This window comes from Sipha flava, unplaced genomic scaffold, assembly GCF_003268045.1.
Source record: "Sipha flava isolate LNK unplaced genomic scaffold, YSA_version1 77_pilon_pilon, whole genome shotgun sequence".
Taxonomy (NCBI): domain Eukaryota; kingdom Metazoa; phylum Arthropoda; class Insecta; order Hemiptera; family Aphididae; genus Sipha; species Sipha flava.
The window spans coordinates 45279-66552 of record NW_020273617.1 but is presented as its reverse complement, the minus strand read 5'-3'; the positions used below and the strand labels follow the sequence as shown (position 1 = coordinate 66552).

Sequence of the window (21274 nt, the reverse complement as noted above, 5' to 3'; positions counted from 1 at the left end):
TTAATTGTACTTTGTAAATGTTCTGAAATTAAAAATGCATTTTAATAATTTAAATAATCTTTAAATATATATATGTATATTATTTTATAGTACCTTGACCCCATACACGTGTTATTCTGTTACCTTAGGAATAGAGTTGAAATGGTGGAAAATAATCAATAGCTCATATCAACCCTTCTTTAGTTTTTAAATAGGCAGTGATATGTATATATTTCATTACAACTGAACCTTACAATTGTAAACCTTACAATATGTAGAGTTTTTTTTTTACATTATGGAATTTAAAATAACTAAATATTCACCAAAAAATAAAGAAGAATTACCTCCAATCAACAGACCTACTCGATCAGCAACCGGTCAAATAATTAAGGTAATTACTAACCATTGGCAAATTATTTTATTTCTAATAACTTTTATTTTTAGAATCATATTGAATCTAAACAACCAATAGAGATAATAAATAAAATTGATCCATTGGTATTGGCAGCTCAGTATGAAAGAGAAATTAATCGATTGAAAATGAATCACAATCAAATGTTAGAAGAACTGCATAAAGAATTAGAAGTATTAAGGTCAAAAAATCGAGGTATTGTGCTATTGTAAAATTTATCTTTTCTTTAAATGATGTTTAATATTATTGTTTTAGACCTTTTAGATGAATTGATTATAATGAATGGTGGAAACTATTGTTGCAAGCATTTAGAAAATTTAAGACATGAAATATTAAAATCTAATGCGAGTGATAATCAAAAACAAATAAGTGATATACTGTGTAATGCTAAAAATTATCAGATATCTATGGACACAAACAATTATAAAAATTACAAGTAAAGTATTAAATATATTTTATTTATCTTAAATATTATTTATACGCGTTTTGAATTACGTGTAATATATTTTTAAATTCTTATCACATAGTGAAATTATAAGCTACTCTATGATAAATTATATGAATTTGAAATTTCCACACCTTACTTATCTTCTCAGCTATCTGATTCATTAAAGACCATTGTTGCCTTCAAGAGGTCTCTTCATCTATCTCTTTTGTAAGTCAACGCAAATATTACACTCTGGTCTATCTCTTTCAAGTCTGGTTTTTACATCAATCCACCAGGTTCTTGGTCTTCCTAATGGCTTTTTTTATTTATTTTTCCTACTAGTACTTTTTTGATTAGTTAGGTATCTGCTCTCACAAGTGTATCCTTACTACTCTAGTTGTTTGTTGTACAATTATTGCAATTTCTCATATCTTCTTCTATCATAAGTATTTATTTCTTGTATGAATCATGGCCGATAGATGTTCCGAATTTTTCTCTCTCAAATATCATTTATTGTGTCACATCACCTTTTGTTAAAGACCATGCCTCATAAGTATATGTTATTATTAGGCACAAGTAACTTCGATAGATAATTTTTGTATACGCTACATATAATTTATTTAACTGTCTTATTATTTAAGAATTAAAACAAATTAAGATAATATTAAATATTTTTTAAAACTTTTAAATATAGAATTCTTAAATATATTATTGTACTAAAAACATAAATTTGATATTTATAATATTAAATATTAATACACAGTTTATTTGTTTTTTATTTAGTCATAAGAATGAACTACCAGAATTAATAGCTGTAGGAAACAATTTCATAAGTAAAGATGACAATGAGAATAAATCAAATTTACTTTTGCAAGATCAATTAAATAAATGTAATAAGCTTATTGATGTCCTTCAGAAAGAAAACATTGAACAAAACAATGAGGTATTTTATAGTAATTACAGTATATTTTATACTTTTACAATTTTATTATTTTAAATTAATATACCATTTAAAAAGTAAAATTATTTTATATTTTTAATGGATAGATGACATAATGTAGGTAGTTATTTTTGGTAATTTATAATTAATAGACTTCATCTTAATTTAATTAATCTTATGCATTTATTAAACAGCTAAATTCATTAAATGCATTATTAAGTAATGGATTGAAGATTTCTGGCGTTGGATTGAATAGTGGTTTAATCAGAAAAAACATGAAAACTAGTAAAAAAATGATATCTTCATTGTCACACTCTGCTATTTCTTACTTTGATATTATTAATTCTGAGTAAGTGTAATTATCATTATACTAGTTTAGTCATTTACAAAAAATTAAAGATAAACATTAAATTAGTATAGAATATTTAAAGTTATTAACTAAGTTTATCATGTATTTTGTTATTTGTCAATTTGTGTAAGTATTTCAGAAACATGATATTAATTCCATAATAATATCTCTTTTTTCTGTTCAGATAATAAAATTTAGATAAATATACTTTTTTTTTTTTTTATCGATTTATTTATCAAAAACATACTTCAGTTAAATATATTTTAATTGATCTGATGTTGCTAAAATTTTTACTCGATGATGAATGTTGACATGTCTTGTTTAGAAATGTTGTTTAAGAATTTATACTTCAGTAAGCATTGATGTATTAACAATTTTATAAAACTCATAATTACGGGTTAATTGTAATAATTTCTTCTTCAAGTATTTAAATAAGTAATTCTTTTATCACTTATACGAAAATTGAGTTGTTAGTAAATAAATATAACTATAAATATCTACACAAGTGAACCTAATGTAATCAATAATTTTTTTCTATGTATGTGGTATATTATTCAAATATTAAAAGAAATTTAGATATTCTAAACATTCGAAATCCCGCACTCGTAATGTGTGCATCTAAATTAACCGTTAATTACTATTTTATTAAAAATCAAACCAAATACTTAACCGTTTTTGTTGTGAAGAGTGTCAAAAAAAAAAACAATAATTTTTATCTGTTCTTTAACAAAAGAAAATCACTGTCCGTCTGAGGCCAAAAAAACCCAAAAACACGACTTTTTGTAAGTATTTTCATTACTCAAACCCCCCGTATACGTAAATACAACCGTCTTCCCAACCGCGTATCTTTCACTTACGTAACAACACATAATTAAAATGAACACTATAATAACTAAAACTATCTCCCCAATTAAAATAATCAATCAAAACACTGTGCAGAGAAAAAACACACACAATAGTCAGCCATCCTACTTCGATAATAATGATGTTTTCAATTACAACTGGACTGAGGTCGTTTTTCCTAAATCTCAAAAAACGTTTAAACTCCGAAAAACAAAGTCCGTTATCAAAAACAGCCAAAACTACGACAAGCATGCAATTTTCCTCCCGAAGTGGTGTATCCATGTGGGATTTGGGGGTCAGAACCCCCTCCCCATGAACCTGAGATGGTAAATTAACTTTACATGAGGCACGGGTTTTTCTTTAACATTTTTATATTTTAGAATTTTGACTTAGAAATCATATTAATAGTTTGTATAAACACTATAAACTTTTATTCACACGCTGCACACACACACACACACACACAAAAGTCATAGTATTATGATCATATTTAGATACTTACTACTATTTTGATAATTTTTGCTTGGGAACATACTATTTAGGTTTTCTACAACGGTTGATTCTAAATCGGTCATCTGGACCCCATAACTGAGATAAAAGCGATATCATTGTTTGTATTCAAAGTTTATTTTGGGTATACCTATTGCATTCATGGCTCGCCGATAATTTAACACAAGCACCTTATTGTGTAAAACTAATAGTTATTAGTTAATAGTTGGTGTCTCACTTTTACTTACTACTCGTTTATTCATTTATATTTGATATTTATATTCCATTATATTTGTTTTATTTTAATTTAACATAATTCTAAGACGTCTAAACATTCCATTATATATATAATCCAACGGACCGTCGATTTTACTTTTAAAAGCTCTACCAAGTCTCTTAAACTAACACTACCTCGTCAAATGCATACAGAACTATAATTAAATATCTAAAAGAATCAAAAGTAGAATTTTTCAGTTATCAATTAAAAGAAAACAAACCGTACTAAATTATTATTATCAGACATTTACATCCTACTACTGATCCCGATTACATAAAAGAACTTGAAAAAGAAGGATTTTAAACGAGAAATGTCACGAACGCTCTTCATAGAGTCTCAAAAATACATCTACCCCTATTTTTTGTAGATCTAGAACCAGAACTAAACAATAAAAACATTTTCGAGCTCAAAGTATACCATATCAAAGTCGAAATCGAAGCACCTCGAATCAACAAACTAGCACCACAATGCTTAAATTGCCAAAACTACGGTCACACCAGAACTTAATGCAACAACCATCCGAGTTGTGTCCGTTGCAGTGAAAACTACAGAACTGACACATGTACCAAAAGTCGAGAGCTGCCTGCCAAGTGTGCGTTATGTAATGGAAATTACCCAGCAAATCATCGTGTATGTCTTGTTCTCAAAAACCTGCAACAATTTCGAAAAAAAACAACTACCAAGCAAAAGAAACATAAACATAACTGAAGAAAACACAAATTGTATAAACCCAATTCTCAATAGTACCTCACACCCAAATAATTCTAATAACAACCAAACCTATTCTCAGGACACCCTACAAAACAAAAACCCGATACACAGAAATAACGAACACCAAAAACCAACAAAACGAAAACATGATTACCCTACTGATCTCCTTTCTAAATGAATTCAAATCCCTCATTAACTCACTTATCTCACTTTTAAAAACAGTCATCGACAAATTAATAGTAAAAAATGTCAAATGTTAACAATCAAACTCCTCCTTTATCAATACTACTCTGGAACGCAAGTGGAATAACCCACAATAAAAATGAACATTAACACTTACTCTACGACAAAAAAAAATAAATATCGCTCAAATTACAGAAACTTAGCTAATACCAAAGGAACATTTCAACATACCAGATTATACATCACATCGAACAGATCACCCCTATGAAGATCTTAATATCCACCATGTTATTACACTAAAAAAAACAAAAAAAAAAAAAAACGGTCCCTATATTATCAACCCATCAAATTAATTAGGAAGTACTGTTGATAAACGGTTTTCGGTTTTCCCCCCTCAAGATATACATGTTATATTTCATATTATATATTATCAAATTTATTTATTGTACTACTTTTTGTATAAATTGTGAATTTTTAAAAAAAAAGAAAAGATATTCTAAACACTAGAACATAATATGTTTTGCTGTAAAACAATGGATTTCATTATTATTAATTAGTTAAATTATGTTATGATTATTTTTTTTACAGGGAAATTTTGCAATCTGAATCAGAAACAATACTAAAATGAATCTCGAAAAAAATGTTATTTTATCTACATCAATTTATAAGTTACCTATTTAAGAATTACGAATCTGAAAATTGTTGCCAGAAATCATAAAGCTTAGATAATGTTAAAACCTTTATTATTTATATTGTAGGTGAATGATATAATATATTAATAATACCATGTCTAATAAGAGTTGATAGTGAATTAAAGTAATAACCAGTGATGTATTGCTAAAATAAATCATGGGTATACGCCTTATTTCATGATAGTAACTATCATATGGTAGGAATCAAAAAAACTCACTCATGAAATACAAATCCTTAATCATGACTATTTGATAACAGAAACTTGTTAAATAATAACAAAAAAATGATAAAAAATTTGAATTTTTCATTAAAAAAAAAAAAAAAAATAACCACAAGTTAGATTAGTCAAGGTATTATATAGTTATTGGTTAAATTACAAGCTATAGGTACTCTAATACGGCCGTATATCCGCGTATCATCGCGTATCATATACGTTATACGCTATGGGTAAGAATAGCGTATTGGGTATACGCCGTATACCCCTGTATACCCTCTAATACACCACTGGTAATAACCATTATATTTGTATAATTAGTAGGTTATTGCTCTGTATCTTTGTAGATACTTCCTATTCCTAAATTGATTATTAAAATTTAATTTTAATTTGTAGATATGAGTAAAATGAATTTAAAATTACACTACCTTTAAATACCTAAAATTATACTACCTGATTCTGTGTTATAACCACAAATTATACAGGAGTAATATTGTAATATATTTATTTTAATAGAATTTGAAAATATAATTTTCTATTGCCTAAATAAAGTTTAAAATATATTTCAATTTATAAACGTGAACAATGTTCACATGTACATTTTTTTTATAATAATAATTTATAATAGTGAATAGAGATTACTTTGCAATGTTGAATATAGTTATGTGAAATTTAATAATTAAATGTCATGGATGAGTATTGGCTATAAAATATTAATATCTTTATTTATTTAAATTGTTTTTTCCATCATCTCATTCAACAACAAAAATCACACAGTTTAACTGTAGTATCAAGTAGGTATGGAAAATCAATACTTTTTTTCATATTAATTTATAAATTTCATTTTCAACTTCTGTGCATGCATCCCTTATATTTTTTTTAATAAATTCTTATACGTTTATATTCTGTGTCACCATACATTTAACTTTTTTTGACGTGCGTATAAAAAAAGTATGAAATTTCTCACGAGGCGTTAATCCTAAGTGACGCTTATCTATTATTGTTCTAGTCTTGGTGTTATATTTTGGTTCAAATCCCTGCAAAACGACGTGGTTAAGGTTTATTTTAAAAAGTATTATGATACATGGAGAATTGGTCTTCGCGGTTGAATCTAACTATAAATGATAAATCACCGTTGAATGTACTCTTCAGCGTTCTCGAAATCTGTTATATCAGTATCTAATGGAATAAAAAGGTAAATTTAAACACCGTGTTTGTCAAAAATCTTGTTACTTCGGCTTTATTCATTGGCTACATGGTGTACGCTTATCTATAGTTAACTCGAGTAACCCAACGTCATTCGGCCAGGGCCGTAATAACGCATAGGCATTATAGGCACTGTGTCTAGGGGCTACGAAAATGTGTGGCTACGATTTTTTGTAGTATGCAAATTGGTAAAAAAAAAAAAATGTTTATAGTTTTGACAATTTATATTATATATGCTTTGAATTAAAATTAATTTTTTAAAACATTTGTTAAAACTTTTATCGTATAAAAATTTATAATAGTTATCATATAAAAGTTTAGATTTGATTTTTATGTTGTAAAAATATTGTTTTTAAAAGCTAACACTGCATGAGGTTCAACACTTCCTCTCCCAAAGAGAAGTTTTCTTAACAGTAGTATGAAAAGAGGGATTCTAGGCCAGCCACCCAGCCGCCATAATTTTTTTTTTTATCACAGCCGTCCGATCGTTCATGTAACCTATGTATATTTTAACCCCTCCATATTTTTTCATTTGAAAATTGTCAAGTCATATTCTTCATCACCCCTCCTACTACTTCCCCTTATTTAATTTTTTTTTTTCGTATTCCATCGTTTGCATACCTATAATACACCCTCTTTACTCCACACGCCATTCGTATATTTTACATCAACTCTCCTTTTACTTCCCCTCATACATATATTATTTAAAATGTTATCACGAGGTATAAATTGATAAGATTTATTTGATTTTAGCGGATTTATATTGTAAGACTTTATTATTTTTAAAATTATTGCATATAGTTGTAACATCTTTCAAGTATATATATATTATAAGTATGAGTCATAGTTATATAAAGGTGTGTTGTTATAATATATTTCATAAAGGCGCGTCCACATAGTATGCAAACACAACATGCAGCACACATCACATACAGGGCATACGTGTGTATTTCGTGTTTGCCAGATTGTCGGTACATCAAAGAAAATTATGACTACTATTGGACGGGGTTTTTCATGATTTTGATGTATTTACTGTTTGAATCAAAGTTGGAACGCGACAAAAATAAAATGATCATTGTCACTTTGTCAGTGACAAGTACGGTGTAGGTTATAAATTATAGTAGAGTTTTTTCAAATTACATAATTTAAAATGGACTTTACTGACGACCAAATATTACAATTAATCAATGAATATGAAAAATATCCCGTTTTGTGGGATCCTAAGGACAAATTCTATAAATTAAATAATAAAAAGAAGGATGCATGGGACGCAATCGCTTCTGTTTTTGAAACTAATGGTGATGTACTAAAGAAAAAAATGAATTCGGTTTTAAATTCCTATCGCCGAGAGCATCAAAAAGTGAACACAAAATGTTCTGGAATGGTTGCAAATGAAGTTTATACATCGGCGTGGTTTGCATACAACAACGCTCCAAGTTTTTTTGCACACCAAATACCAACCCAGGCCAACAACAAATACAATTGAAGTAAGTCACATGTCATTTTATAAATATAAGTTTTTATAGTAACTACACTATTCATTACTACGTACGCGGCACAAGCAATCATTAATTTATCATCCGCATCACTCATTTTTTAACAAAATACCTTTAACCCCTCTGGACGAATACGAAAATCCAACTGTGTTCAGTGTTTACGCAACTTACTTCATTCATGTACAACACAAAAATCAAATACACTAAATACTATGTGTACGGTGAACGTGTGTGCAGTATGTGATGTTTGCAAACATCACACATGATTTAAGCGCGTGAGCTGTGTGTCATGTTTTCATACTATGTAGACGCGCCTTAAGGGTGTACAAAAATAATATCACACACACACATATCACATGTATAACTATAAAAAAGTTGGGTTAATAGATTTATGTGTATACATACCTTTTAGGATTAGTCATACGGTTAGTGTTCTCGTGCCCATTTCCATGAATGATATCGGAGTATATATATATATATATAACGAATAGAAGTTTACAGGTATATATTATCTAAAATGTATACGATTATAACAAAGGAGTAACATTTACCAGTCATTTCTAAGAATGATATACAGTTATTCTCCATCCATATACTGTTTAAATTGTTATAACAAGACCATACATAGTTTTGATATCAACGATTTTAAAAATATTTTATTAATATGTACTATGTTAGACTTTTCATGCCGAAAAGGAAATCACATTTTAGCGATTTATATTGTAAGACTATATTATTTTTAAAATTTTTGTGTATAGTTGAAACATTTGTCTGTTATTTCCAGGAATGATATATAACGAATAGAAGTTTACAGGTATATATTATCTAAATTGTAAACGATTATAACAGAGGTGCAACATCTGTCGGCCATTTCTATGAATGATATTCAGTTATTCTCCTTCCATATATTGTTTAAAATTTTATTACAAGACCATACATCAGAGGTTCCCAAACTGTGGGTCGCGACCCATAAGGGGTCGCAATTATATTTTTAATGGGTCGCGTTTTTTTTCATGTGTTTCTATTACTTATGGTTGATGTTTAATAGTTAAATTAGTTTTATTATAAACTGTTATCTGGGTTTGTGACAATAACAAATTTACTGCGACCAATAGACATAACGATATTTCTTTATATGTCTATGTTCGATTGTGTCAACACAACGCAACTGGATTAATGATTATTGAAAATATAGCAATATATTCAGGCCCGGATTAAGATCTATAGTGCTCATAGGCTGTAAAAAATTTGGTGCCCCCAATTAAAAAAAAATATTGTACACATTTCTCTACTCGATACTTGAATAAATAATAAAACTTTATTTTAGGTTTAATAGCCACATCAATATGTACATGTATATAATACCTATGTGAAAACAAGTAAAAACATAAAATTAAAATTAAACAAAATATATTTTAGATATATAAAAATATAAAATAATCATATTACAAAAAGTAACAAATCATTATTTTATACTTTTCTTTTTCTTGCTTTTTGATGGGCAAATGTGTTAATAGTATCATTAAAATCTAATTTTTCAACCAATTCTGCTTCAACGTTAAATATTGCTAATGCATTCAGTCTTTCCTCCTTCATGGTTGACCTCGAGTAGGATTTTACTCTTTTAAGTACAGAAAAAGCTCTTTCGCCTAAGCAGTTTGAAACTGCTGTACTAAGGTACATACGCATAACTATTTCTAAATTTGGAAACATACACTCTAATTCTTTAGTCTTGATGTACTTATACATAAAGAGAACAAATTTTACATTTTTATCCGTGGAAATTAATTTTGAAAAAAGAATACACTCATCTATAAGTAAGCTTGAGTTTTCAACATCATCAATAAAATATTTTGCCAAAGTTCCACATGTGTTCTTTATAACAATAGAACTCGGTGTTTTATACAATGTGGGTATACACCCATAAATATCTGATATTTTTTCATAAGCTTGTCTTCTTGAACTACCATAAGTTGACATTTAAGAGTATCAATTATCACATAATATACATTTCTAATAAAATCTATTTTCCCTGTGATTTCTGTGAGATCTTGATTCATCAGCCATAGCCTAAAAAAAAAATAGTTTTTAATGTTGTTAATGTTTATGACTTTTTTCAAATTATTTTATGTGTATTTTAAAATTAATAAGTTAAACATACCTTTCTCTTTTTTTTTCTCTTGGAATCTTTGGTATACTCCGAACAACCAGTAATTTCTACAGCCTTATTTTCAAAAACATCAAAATCATCTCTGATCCGTACCAAGTAATTTTCAAGGCCATTATATAGTTCTAATACTGTATGAAGATCAATGTCAGTTGATTGTAATTTTTTATTTGTAGCATTAAAACTAAAATCATATTAAACTTTATATTAATTTATTTATCTATTAAGCTGACCCTAATAAAATAAAATAAATGTAAGCATAATTTATTATTTAAAAATAATTAATTTATAGAGTGAAAAATACCTGTTTAATATTGAATTCCATATGCATATCATTGAACCAGTTTCTAAAGTTTTTAATCTTGCAAGCAACCCATTAGCTTCTACTTTATATACAGCTTTTTCTTTCTGATTATCAACTATACTATGCAAAGCTTCAATTATAAATGCATAAGAATTAAATAAAGCATGGCAAGAATCAAAACGAGCACTCCAGCGAGTTACTGATAAATTTTTTACACTAAGATTTTTCTTCAAATATGTTTTTAAAATGTCCCAACGTGCAGTAGAACTAGAAAAAAAATTGTATAGTTCCTGGAGAAGCATAAAAAATGAAGTAGCAGAATTACAACTTTCTGCTGCACACGTTCCGACCAAGTTAAGAGAATGTGCAGAACATGGTACATACTCTGCAAATGAATTAAAACTTTTAATTCTTGACTGCAATCCAGAATACTGACCTGACATATTCCTCGCATTGTCGTAGCTCTGGCCACGACAATTTTCAATTGGTATATTGTGTGAATTAAGAAAATCCATTACAACATTGCTCATTTCTTTAGATTTATGACCACTGTTTGGAATGAATATTAAAAATCTTTCTGCAGGTACACCACTAGGTAAAACATATCTTAATGCAATAACAAGTTGATCGACGTTTGCTATATCAGGTGTAGAATCAACAATTAAAGAATAATACTTGGCTGCTTTTAATTCTTTTAATATAATTTTAATTATATCATTCTTCATCAAAAGTAAAAGTTCTTCATAGATTGTGGATGATAAATAAGACGGAGTTCCTTTCCCTCTATTCCCATATTTTTCTATATGTTGAGCAATAAAAGGGTCAAATTTAGCAAGTAACTCTAACGTTCCCAAAAAGTTCCCATTGTTAATTTTGTTAAATTGTTCATTATCACCTCTGAATGATAAACCTTTTGCACCGAGAAATTTAATTACTTCAACAACTCGATGAAGAACAGCTTTCCAGTAATTAATTTCATCAGTCACTTGTGTTGCCAATTGAGTGTCAATTCTACCTACATCACTTTGTAATGTAATAAAACTTAATGTATTATTTTTATGTGCCAAAGAATTTTCGTGCCTGGAAATAACTAAATGTCCATTTTTCCAATCATTAAATCCAGCATCTCCCAGTTGAGTACTGCATCCAAATAATTTGCATGGAGCACAAAATAATACAAATTTTGAAATTGAATAAACAAGCCATTTCCGTGAAACATTTTCTCCGTTTTTTCGATTTTTCGTAAAGATTGATTTACTACAATAACGATCATAATCAGAATAAGTTCGTTTTGATGAGGTAAAATCTGCATCAATGTTCTGATCATATCCAAATTTTGCAATATAATTACGACATATATTACTATTTGTCCAATCTGCTGGATCTTTAAAATTATTTGTATTATTCTGCGTAAGAGGATTAGGAATGACATTTAGCTCAGATTTTTCTGATTCCTCATTTATATCAACAACTGATGGATCTGAAGAAGACGCAGTACATTGAATAGAAGTAGAAGTAGTAGAACAATTATTAGTAATAGTTATATCATTTGAAGATTCTAGTTTATTATCTTCAACACAACTAGGGGTAATGTTATTTATTTGTTTGAAAAAATTATTTAACCTAGGTATTTTACTTAATAAAATCACTTCTTTTTCTTTTTTATCAATTGCACGCTTTCTCGCTTGTGATCCACTAATATGTCGTTTCTGATCCATTTTTACATAAATATCGAACACTAAACTATATATAAAATGCACTACTCGCACCAAAGTAAAACCTTTATAATTTAAATTTACAAGTTACAATAGTGTTAACAAAACATACGTACGAATCGTACGATCAAACGGACGAATTTTCGATGCACGTGACGCGTGTATACGAAATACTAATACTATTTAATATTTTATACTATTTTACCCAATTTATGACCATCGGCGGCGAGCTACGACAAATATAAATAAGTAAACGCACTGGCATTGTCTGCCGTCTGCGGCTCTACACACGTTATCGGTGTGCGACCGGTTCTACGGAAAAATAACAATCTAAAAATAAAACGAGGTTTAGAAGACCGCACGACAAAACGCATTGATTATTACTATTTCAAATTTCCGATATTATTTAAATAAAAATAACATCAGGATAGTATTGTGCTTATTGTCAATAACTATTTTACAGATTGTACAATTTTTCTAGTTTAGAAAAAAAAAATAAGGATAGTATGTAGTGCCCGTGCCCCTAAATCCGTGGTTGTGTAGGCTGAAGCCTACACTGCTTACGCCTTAATCCGGGCCTGAATATATTTGAAACAAATTGGTACCTGTATGACGTTCAAATAAATTGATTATTTTCAGTAACAAACTGTTACAATTGTAACAATTTACAACTGTAACAATTGAATACGATACATGCACGCAGTTTAAATCTTGCTATTTTTCAAATAACCAATAAATTCGTTTTTTTTTTGTGTTTTTGTATAGTTACTATGGATAAATGGTTAAATAAAAAGTCAATAACTCAAAGTTCTACGAAAACTGAAGAAACAGAGATAATATCTGAGTCAGCGGTTAAAAGAGAAAATTAATTGATGATGAGCTTACAACAAGTTCTTTGCAATCAATATAAAAAATGGATAACAATCCAGCTATGAAAAATAAGAAACAATTACATCCTTCACATTAAAATTATTACTTACTAATTAAATTACATAGTATAAACTTTTTTTTATAAATATAATAATTTTCTTTAATTAAAAATGATAAAATAGCAAAAAAAAAAAAAAGGTCAATGATATTATTTTGGGTCGTCAGTCGTCAAAATTGAAATTATTTCCAAAATGGGTTGTACTATAAGAAGTTTGGGAACCTCTGCCATACATAGTTTTGATATCATCGATTTTAAAAATATTTTATTAATATGTTAGAGATGTCGTGCTGAGTTATAAAAGAAATGAATACAAAAAGGAAATCACACTAATGTGTAATAACATATTCTCATTAATAATATATGTAAGAAAAAGGTCTATTTTTAACGTCTATTGTTTGGTCACGTTTTATCATAAGACATATATATCTATATATATATTGTATTGAACGATGAATAGTACCGCCGGCCTTTACTCACAACAAAATCTGGATGACCGGAACAACCATCCGGATATTATTTAGTATGTCTTCAGTCCTGAAACAACACCTACCTATGTCTTACCAGTTCCCAGTGATTTTTTTGTGTATTTTTATTATAGTTTTCAGTGTTTTTATTTCAACTTGAAAATGTTTAAGTGCGATCAGTGTATCCAAATGTTCTCTAGCAAAGATAATTTAGTTAGACACAATAAATTCCACATTAGAGTTCAGTTTACGTGTGAAATATGTCTTAAGACTTACACGTAAAAATAATTTGACAAAACACATTAAGAATAAGCATGGTATGTATTTTTAATTAAATAAATACAAATATAATAATTATTTCATTTTTTCAAAAATATTTTAATTAAATATTTAAAAAACGTATTAGGGGAGAATGGGGGAATCCGGTCACCTAAGCGAATAATCAAATTTCTCTGAAAATAAAAATGTATCCAATAAAGTTGCATTATATAGTGAAGCATAAACATGTTAGCAACATCGTCACCAAGTTTCGAGTTCGTAAGTATAATAATTTTTTTTAAAAAATCGAAAACGACCGGTATTTCCCCAATGTCGGGGTAATACCAGTCATAACAAAACTCTGTGTAATTAAATGGGATATTCAGTATATAATATTAAAACTCTGAACATGATTGTAAGCAATCATATTCATTACAGTTTATCACTTTAATATACTTAATAATGACCTTGGCTAATAACTATTATCAATTGTATACATTTAAAACATATAATTAAGATTTTTAATGACCAAGTAAGGAATCAGATAGGAAATCATGAACTTATTAACTCTTCTCTCATGGAAGAGACAGCAATAATCCCACAAGTTCTGGTTATAAGGTTTAGTATTGGATCGTATCAATAGTTATTAGGTATAGGTACCTATATTATTAAAACAATAACTTTTTAATTATTTTTTCAGTTTCTTTTAATTTAAAATGATTTGTTAACATTTTATTACATAATATAGGAAATTTTATATTATTAAAAAAAAAATAACACAAGTCTGAATTCAGTCTTATAATAATATTACTATTAATAGTTGGTATAAAATAGTATCAAATTCATAAAAAAAAGTTAATAGCCTTTTAGGCATATTATTAAATGAAAAAACCAATACAAACTAATTTAAATTATGATAACAAAATAAATTAACAACCTTGTAATTAAAAATAATAAAACTTTAACTTGATACATAAAATAAATTTTCTTCATCAAACTTAAAAATGAATAAATAATAAATTTACCATTAACATTTATAATAGGTAACGAATAATAGTTATAACTGTACATGTTTATTTCTTGGCCATTTCTCGTTTTCTTATTGCCCTTACGCAAATATCGCAAGTATAGTTTTCTGCAGTGTCAGCTCCACTACATTCTGAATGTACCCATAAACCACAATTTGTACACCTATACCACAATTCGTCCTTTCCCCGTTCTTCACATATAAAGCAAATTTCTCCGTCGTCGCTAATATTATCATCACTTTCGTCATCAACTATTTCCATCATATCAACATCATTATCTGAACCAGAATCATCATCAAACTCTTCCAAAAGCCTCCGTTTTGTTATTTTTTTCTTTAACACTAAAAAAAATTAATTATAATAGTTAATATAAACAGTTGTATAAATACAAATTTATGAAATTATGTAGCAAGATAATTTACTCACTCTTTGGTATAGACGTTTGTTTTGTTTTTTTAGTTTTGTTAATTTTGGTCTTTGGTTTTTTTGTTTTTAGTTATTTTTTCTTTTCATTTAATTCAAGCTTAATTTTTATCGAAGTAGATGTTAGTTCAGTGAAGTGTTGTTTCGCAGATTTTCGGCGAAGCACTTTTGGTATTAGTTTTTGGGGAATCGGTGTAATTGATTTTATGGATACAGTAGCAGTGCATTGCAACGATGTAGAAGGGACGTCATAGTTATTTCCATCATTATTTCTATTTGGTGTACTATCATTTGAAGATATTTCAGTAAAAGAATTCATGTTTTGAATGACAACTGGAGATAAGGTGTCAGCATTGTCAGTACCAAATGTTTCTACTGCAAAAAAATCTTCGGTAAAAATATTTGGGTTCAAAGGGTATATTTCTGTCGAGGTGAAACCAGATACTTATGCATTATTGCCACTATAGAATACGTTCGATTGAATAGCTCGGCTAAGTCGTACAGTGTTATTTTTAAAAGTGAGTGTGACTTAATAAATAAATCACATTCTTTTTTGAACGCTTGCTTAAGTGGACCAAAAAATGTTACGTCTAGCGGTTGCATTCTGTGTGACGTATGTGGTGGTATAGACAACATTATTATATTATTATTTTTACAAAAATTGTAAGCCGGCATAGAAATATGACTCCCATGGTTGTCCAATACAAGTAACACTGGCTCTTCTTCTGTTGGTTTGGTATGTTTGGTAAAGTGCTGTAGCTAAACTAAGAAAATGTCATCATTAGTCCATCCGTTTTTTGTACATTGGTACAACGCACCTGGAGGACCATTTTTTTTTTGTAACTGGTAGCACATTCTCTTTCTTGGGAAAATAAATAATGGAGGAATATATGTACCAGACGCACTCATAGAACAAATAACAGTTACATTTTTACCTCTTTCCCAGCTTGTCACGGATCCTACACATTTTTGGCCTTTAGGTGCTATGATTTTTCCAGGATCTTGTACAGTTGAAATTCCTGTTTCATCCATATTGAATATTTTTCCATTAATGTCTCCAGATTTTCAAAAAAAAGTGATACTTCAGATTTATTAAATGCTGTTATCCGGCTCATACTAGTAGCTTCGGGTTTTCTAACTGAAATTGATGGGTTACGTCTTATAAAATTGTAAAATCAATCTATTCCCGCAAGTTTAAGAGTATTATTAAAATTATGTTTTATTTTGTTTGCTTCTGCCAACATATAAGCAGCACTTCTTAACTGTAAAGGAGTAATTCCATTAAACAATTTCGCTAGATCTTTTATATGTTCAGTCATATCATTTTCAAATTCATCAGAAAATATAGGTTTACGGCCAAGATTCGTATATACCAAGTTGCCTTTTTTTTATTCTCTCTTGAAGTGTGCTGAAAGGGATATCATATGATTTGATTTTGCGGCTTCTCTTTTGTTCATTTCTTTACTGTTTACTGCTTCTACAGCTTTTAAAAAGTTTGCATGAGACCAATTGGCTCGACTTGAAACTCTCACATATTTACGCGGCATCTACATAAATTAACATATAAATATGTATAATAAACATATAAAATGCGGCATATTCAATTAATTATTATACTAAAATTAGAAAAATGTTTAAGTATTAAATTATAAAATGAGATAATACCGGTCAGTAAAATATGACCGGTATTTCCCCGTACGTTTTGACTAGTATTACCCCTTTCGTATATGTTTCACAAAAGTTACTATCATTGTAATACTATTAGATAAACAACTACTGTGAGCACAAAAACATATTTAGTATGTATTTTGGAACCTATTACACTTAAGTTAAGTAAAAATATCATAAAAAATCTTACCTTAAAACGTTGTTGAAATTTGAAAAAATTTACAGTGAAAAGTGATAAGAAATGATAACATATTTTTGGCGGCAAAAAAACATGATAATCTCGTTTTATCATATTTTGTATTACGTTAATATTATTTCTTTAATCAAAGAGCTAATATACCTTAAAACATCATAGTGTCTAAGAAACATCGGTGACTGGTATTCCCCCATTCTCCCCTACATTTCATTTTCATTCCATAAATTTTACAATAGAATTAATAATTATTATTTAATTAAACATTAGTAGTGTATACATATAATTTTTTTTTTTTAAATGTTTACAATTTTTCAGCTAATATTGTTTTACATAATGAACATGAAATCGCTCCGGAGATTTTTGTTCCCGACATACTTGCCGGTCCATCAGATGAAATTATTGTTTCCGACGACGAATTGTGTGTGCTGGCGATGATGGAAGGCGCTGAAAATATCGGTTTTTGCGAAGGTAAGATTTTTTATTATATATAAATCAGATAATTCTAGTTTGAAACAGTTTATATATCTAACGGGGTTATTTTTTCTCTCTGTAGGGCTTGAAAATTATAATCGGGGAAATTCGAAGGATGTTGGTCAGATAAAGAGAGCCAGGTTAAATTTAGTAGGAAATGCGACTGGTTTTATCAACGTTGTTGGATCATCTTTCAATAATATTATCACTTGGTATTATAAAAAAAAACTTGGAAAATATATTCAATCATTCTATCTTTCTCAGCTCAATAAAATCAGAACTAATCGAAATTTTAAAATCATCATCAAAACCACTCAAATTCAATCTTAAACTAGAAGCAACATATAACAAACCACATGTAGATAATTCGTCCGTGAACAGAGCGTTCAAGACCTCGGCCAGGGCGATTCTCGCGGATACAGATATTGAAAACGATATTAATAATACGTTTAAAAATATATTATGCGAGGAAGATATATACCAGGGCAAAGGCAGTGGGTTCACATTCGAAAAAATCGACGGTGTATCACTAGGCATATATAATTATATACCGAAAAGTGGCTCTTCGTATCTACCTTTACCTACTTACATAGAAAATAAAAAAGCCACCATTAACCCGCAAAACAACGATGAACAGTGTTTTAAATGGGCTATTCTAGTCAAACATATCACGGGAGAGAAAAAACATAGTCAATTTAAATATAAATTATTTATTTATTTTATTTACTGATTTATATATATATATATTTATTTTTTTTTGACGTCCATTTGTCCTAGATTGTTCTGCTTAACAGAGTTAATTCCGCACTACGGTTCGGTAATGCTAAGTTATTGACTACGGTTTAACTCTTGACGACCCTAAATAAATAGATGGGTTAGTTTAACTCTACTGATAATAACTTTACTCTAAATAATCATATTCGAACACAGCTCTGGGGCACTACATATGTCACCAAAGGTGCACATTCAAAACATTGAAGAAGTCACAAATGGTTAAAGTCGACAACAATAACTTGATTAGTACAACTCCAAAACATCCCGTAACACAAGATAGAATCATTTGAGGTTACATTTAGCCCGTTGTCAGGAGTTGTTCGTAGCTTGGCCCAAGGGTAGATCGAAAGTTGGTTAAATGGGAGCGGGGCAAATAGGAATACTATTACCATAAATCAGGGATGAGCAACTGGCGACCCGCGAGCCTTTTTTATCTGGCCCGTGCTATATTTTTAAATTACAACGTACAATTTTAAAGTTATCGTCTACCCTCTATCTTATCGATGTAATAATTGTTATCTGGTATTAAACATTGTTAAATGTCATATGTATGTATACGTATAGCTTTCAAACATAACTGTTAGTAACGAACTATTTAACTACCTATATCAGTTTCATCGTATCATTCGTGTCGTGGTGTCTTATGTGTTGAATTTATTATTTCGGTGTATATGAATGCTAATTAAAATTAATACTTTGAATAACCTGTTTTTTTTCCTACGCTTTGAACAGCTGGATTTTAATTTTCTAAAAATTGAACCTCTAGTAATTCTGATTTGCCCATCCCTGCTATGTATTATGCTATAATTGATTATCATAGGACATACTTATTACGGGGGAGGGGCACTGACGTAACTATACACATGGGGGTCCTAAAGTCAAATATAAAATGGGGCTCCCTAACCAAAAAATGTAAATGGTCTTAATAAATCCCCACTTCTTTCCCTCCCATTGAGTAATCAAAACCATTGTATCGTTAAAAATTTCATAAAATACAAAATAATTCTATGAACTAACTTTTTTTAAATATTACAAATTTTTAAGGTAAAATCAGTATTAATATTTCAAGAGCTCTTAGTAAAAAACCATGTACAAAATGGTTAACTTAAGTTAAATTACTGCAAATAGCAATCGTCCTCGTGACACGACTCTCCCGCTCATCGGCTATGGAGTCGCGATAACGAATATTTATAAACAGTAATAAAATTGGATATTTCAAACATTATACTTGGCTCCCATTTATTATTTAGTTATGATAATAATTTTATAATATTCTTAAATCAATAACTAGTAATTTAATATACTTCATAGGATATTAAAAATAACAATAACAGTATAATTATAGTAGAAATATATAATTTTAAGCTATACTTAGCAGTGGTGTATATAGGGGGAGGGCCCCTTATGCCCGGGCCAATAGTGAAATTTCAGATTCATTTAAAATATTTTTATACAAATTGCTAAATGATATAATTATATATTTATATGATACCATGGCCCGTAACTACTAATATTGTTGTTCTATGCTAGTATGTTGTTTTTGAGGTATACAATTCACGTTATTGACTGATACCATTGTCCATGATTGCAATGACCAATCAAAATACGAATAAACTATGAAAAGGCACGACAAATAAAGCTGTGTATTTACATCACGGTCTAGATATCTTAGCAACCTTAATCCGTGGTTTACGTAGTACGTTAATAGCGCGTTCTATTTTTAGAAATGGATTTCTGTTTGCTATTATATTTACATTGTTGTAAAATTTATCACGGGTTGCTAGGAATTGTTTCGTCGATTGTTTTTTGTCAACTTAAAACAATTTGTTTTTATAAAGTGTACACTACCAAAACAAAACACTATTAGACAAAACAAAAATCAGTTGTCATTCATGTCATCTGATGAAGTTGTTGCGATTTGCATGTGGTACACATAATAACATTTAGAATAGAATCATAAAAAAAAAAATTATGGATTCATCTGTTAAATAAAAACTTGGTCCTTGTATCCAAAATCATAAATGGATGGTCTTATTTCCACTAAACTTACTAGTATTTCCCCATCACAAGCAATTATGTGATAAGTGTATAAAAAATATTATTAAAAATATATACGAAATACAAAATGCACACAAATAATAAAATAATTCTTTCTTATCTAGTGGTGACTAACGAAAAATGTGGACACTCAAACAGTATTAGTCATGACTAATTGTGTTTTAAAGCAAAAACGTTTACTACCTACTGTAGAAAAACGCTTAATTTATTATGTATCTTATTTAATAATAAATATATATTAATACATTTAAATTCGTATATTTGTATCATTTATGTAATAATTAAAACCATCCGTTCCCTAAAAAATGTCTAGTGCATGAACTTACGAATCCTGATTTTAACTGTATAGTGTATACTGTATAACGATTGTTACACGATTGATTGTGTGTATGCGTATGTGTATGTGTATATTTATGTGTATGTGTGCGTTTGCTAACAATATATTAATTTTATGTTTATAATAATAATTAAATTAAATTAAGTGTTAGGTGATAATACAACAATGATATACATTAATTAGACATAATGCAGATAGTCTATTTTCAAACATCTTGAACGAAGCCAGGTTTTTAGTCTCCGAAGTGTGGAGAAACTCCTT

At 28.8% G+C, this 21274-nt stretch overlaps 3 protein-coding genes across 4 annotated transcripts; 2 read left to right on the top strand and 1 right to left on the bottom strand.

The window, feature by feature from the left end:
* The first annotated feature begins 19 nt into the window (after positions 1-19).
* On the top strand, positions 20-5999 carry LOC112692827. Of its 2 annotated transcripts, none has more exons than XM_025567626.1 (6): positions 20-370; positions 424-586; positions 647-827; positions 1602-1761; positions 1953-2107; positions 5199-5999. In XM_025567626.1, the coding sequence occupies exons 1-6, from the start codon at positions 275-277 to the stop codon at positions 5236-5238; spliced, it is 795 nt and encodes a 264-aa protein (XP_025423411.1). In that variant the 5' UTR covers positions 20-274; the 3' UTR covers positions 5239-5999. The 2 variants fall into 2 exon arrangements, with proteins under 2 accessions (XP_025423411.1, XP_025423412.1); XM_025567627.1 differs by lacking the exon at positions 5199-5999 and adding an exon at positions 4084-4992.
* Positions 6000-10181: 4182 nt separating this feature from the next.
* On the bottom strand, positions 10182-12408 carry LOC112692836 (zinc finger MYM-type protein 1-like). Its single transcript, XM_025567643.1, has 4 exons — positions 12368-12408; positions 10691-12271; positions 10381-10570; positions 10182-10289 (listed from the first exon to the last, which is right to left on the bottom strand). The coding sequence occupies exons 1-4, from the start codon at positions 12406-12408 to the stop codon at positions 10233-10235; spliced, it is 1869 nt and encodes a 622-aa protein (XP_025423428.1). The 3' UTR covers positions 10182-10232.
* Positions 12409-13868: 1460 nt separating this feature from the next.
* Positions 13869-19839, top strand: LOC112692881. The gene is made up of 4 exons (XM_025567697.1): positions 13869-14117; positions 14207-14337; positions 17689-17841; positions 17927-19839. The coding sequence occupies exons 2-4, from the start codon at positions 14265-14267 to the stop codon at positions 18172-18174; spliced, it is 474 nt and encodes a 157-aa protein (XP_025423482.1). The 5' UTR covers positions 13869-14117; positions 14207-14264; the 3' UTR covers positions 18175-19839.
* Positions 19840-21274: the final 1435 nt, after the last annotated feature.

Excerpts from the sequence above, each read along its gene's own strand:
- LOC112692827 (XM_025567626.1), top strand. The coding sequence starts at position 275 with ATGGAATTTAAAATAACTAAATATTCACCAAAAAATAAAGAAGAATTA. Across the intron at positions 371-423 it reads CAACCGGTCAAATAATTAAG|AATCATATTGAATCTAAACA; the intron begins GTAATTACTAAC and ends TTTTATTTTTAG. Across the intron at positions 587-646 it reads ATTAAGGTCAAAAAATCGAG|ACCTTTTAGATGAATTGATT; the intron begins GTATTGTGCTAT and ends TTATTGTTTTAG.
- LOC112692836 (XM_025567643.1), bottom strand. The coding sequence starts at position 12,408 with ATGGATCAGAAACGACATATTAGTGGATCACAAGCGAGAAA. Across the intron at positions 12,272-12,367 it reads AGTGGATCACAAGCGAGAAA|TTGTGTTGAAGATAATAAAC; the intron begins GCGTGCAATTGA and ends CATTACCCCTAG. Across the intron at positions 10,290-10,380 it reads AGAGAAAAAAAAAGAGAAAG|GCTATGGCTGATGAATCAAG; the intron begins GTATGTTTAACT and ends TTTTTTTTTTAG.
- LOC112692881 (XM_025567697.1), top strand. The coding sequence starts at position 14,265 with ATGTATCCAATAAAGTTGCATTATATAGTGAAGCATAAACATGTTAGC. Across the intron at positions 14,338-17,688 it reads CGTCACCAAGTTTCGAGTTC|CTAATATTGTTTTACATAAT; the intron begins GTAAGTATAATA and ends ACAATTTTTCAG. Across the intron at positions 17,842-17,926 it reads AAATATCGGTTTTTGCGAAG|GGCTTGAAAATTATAATCGG; the intron begins GTAAGATTTTTT and ends TTCTCTCTGTAG.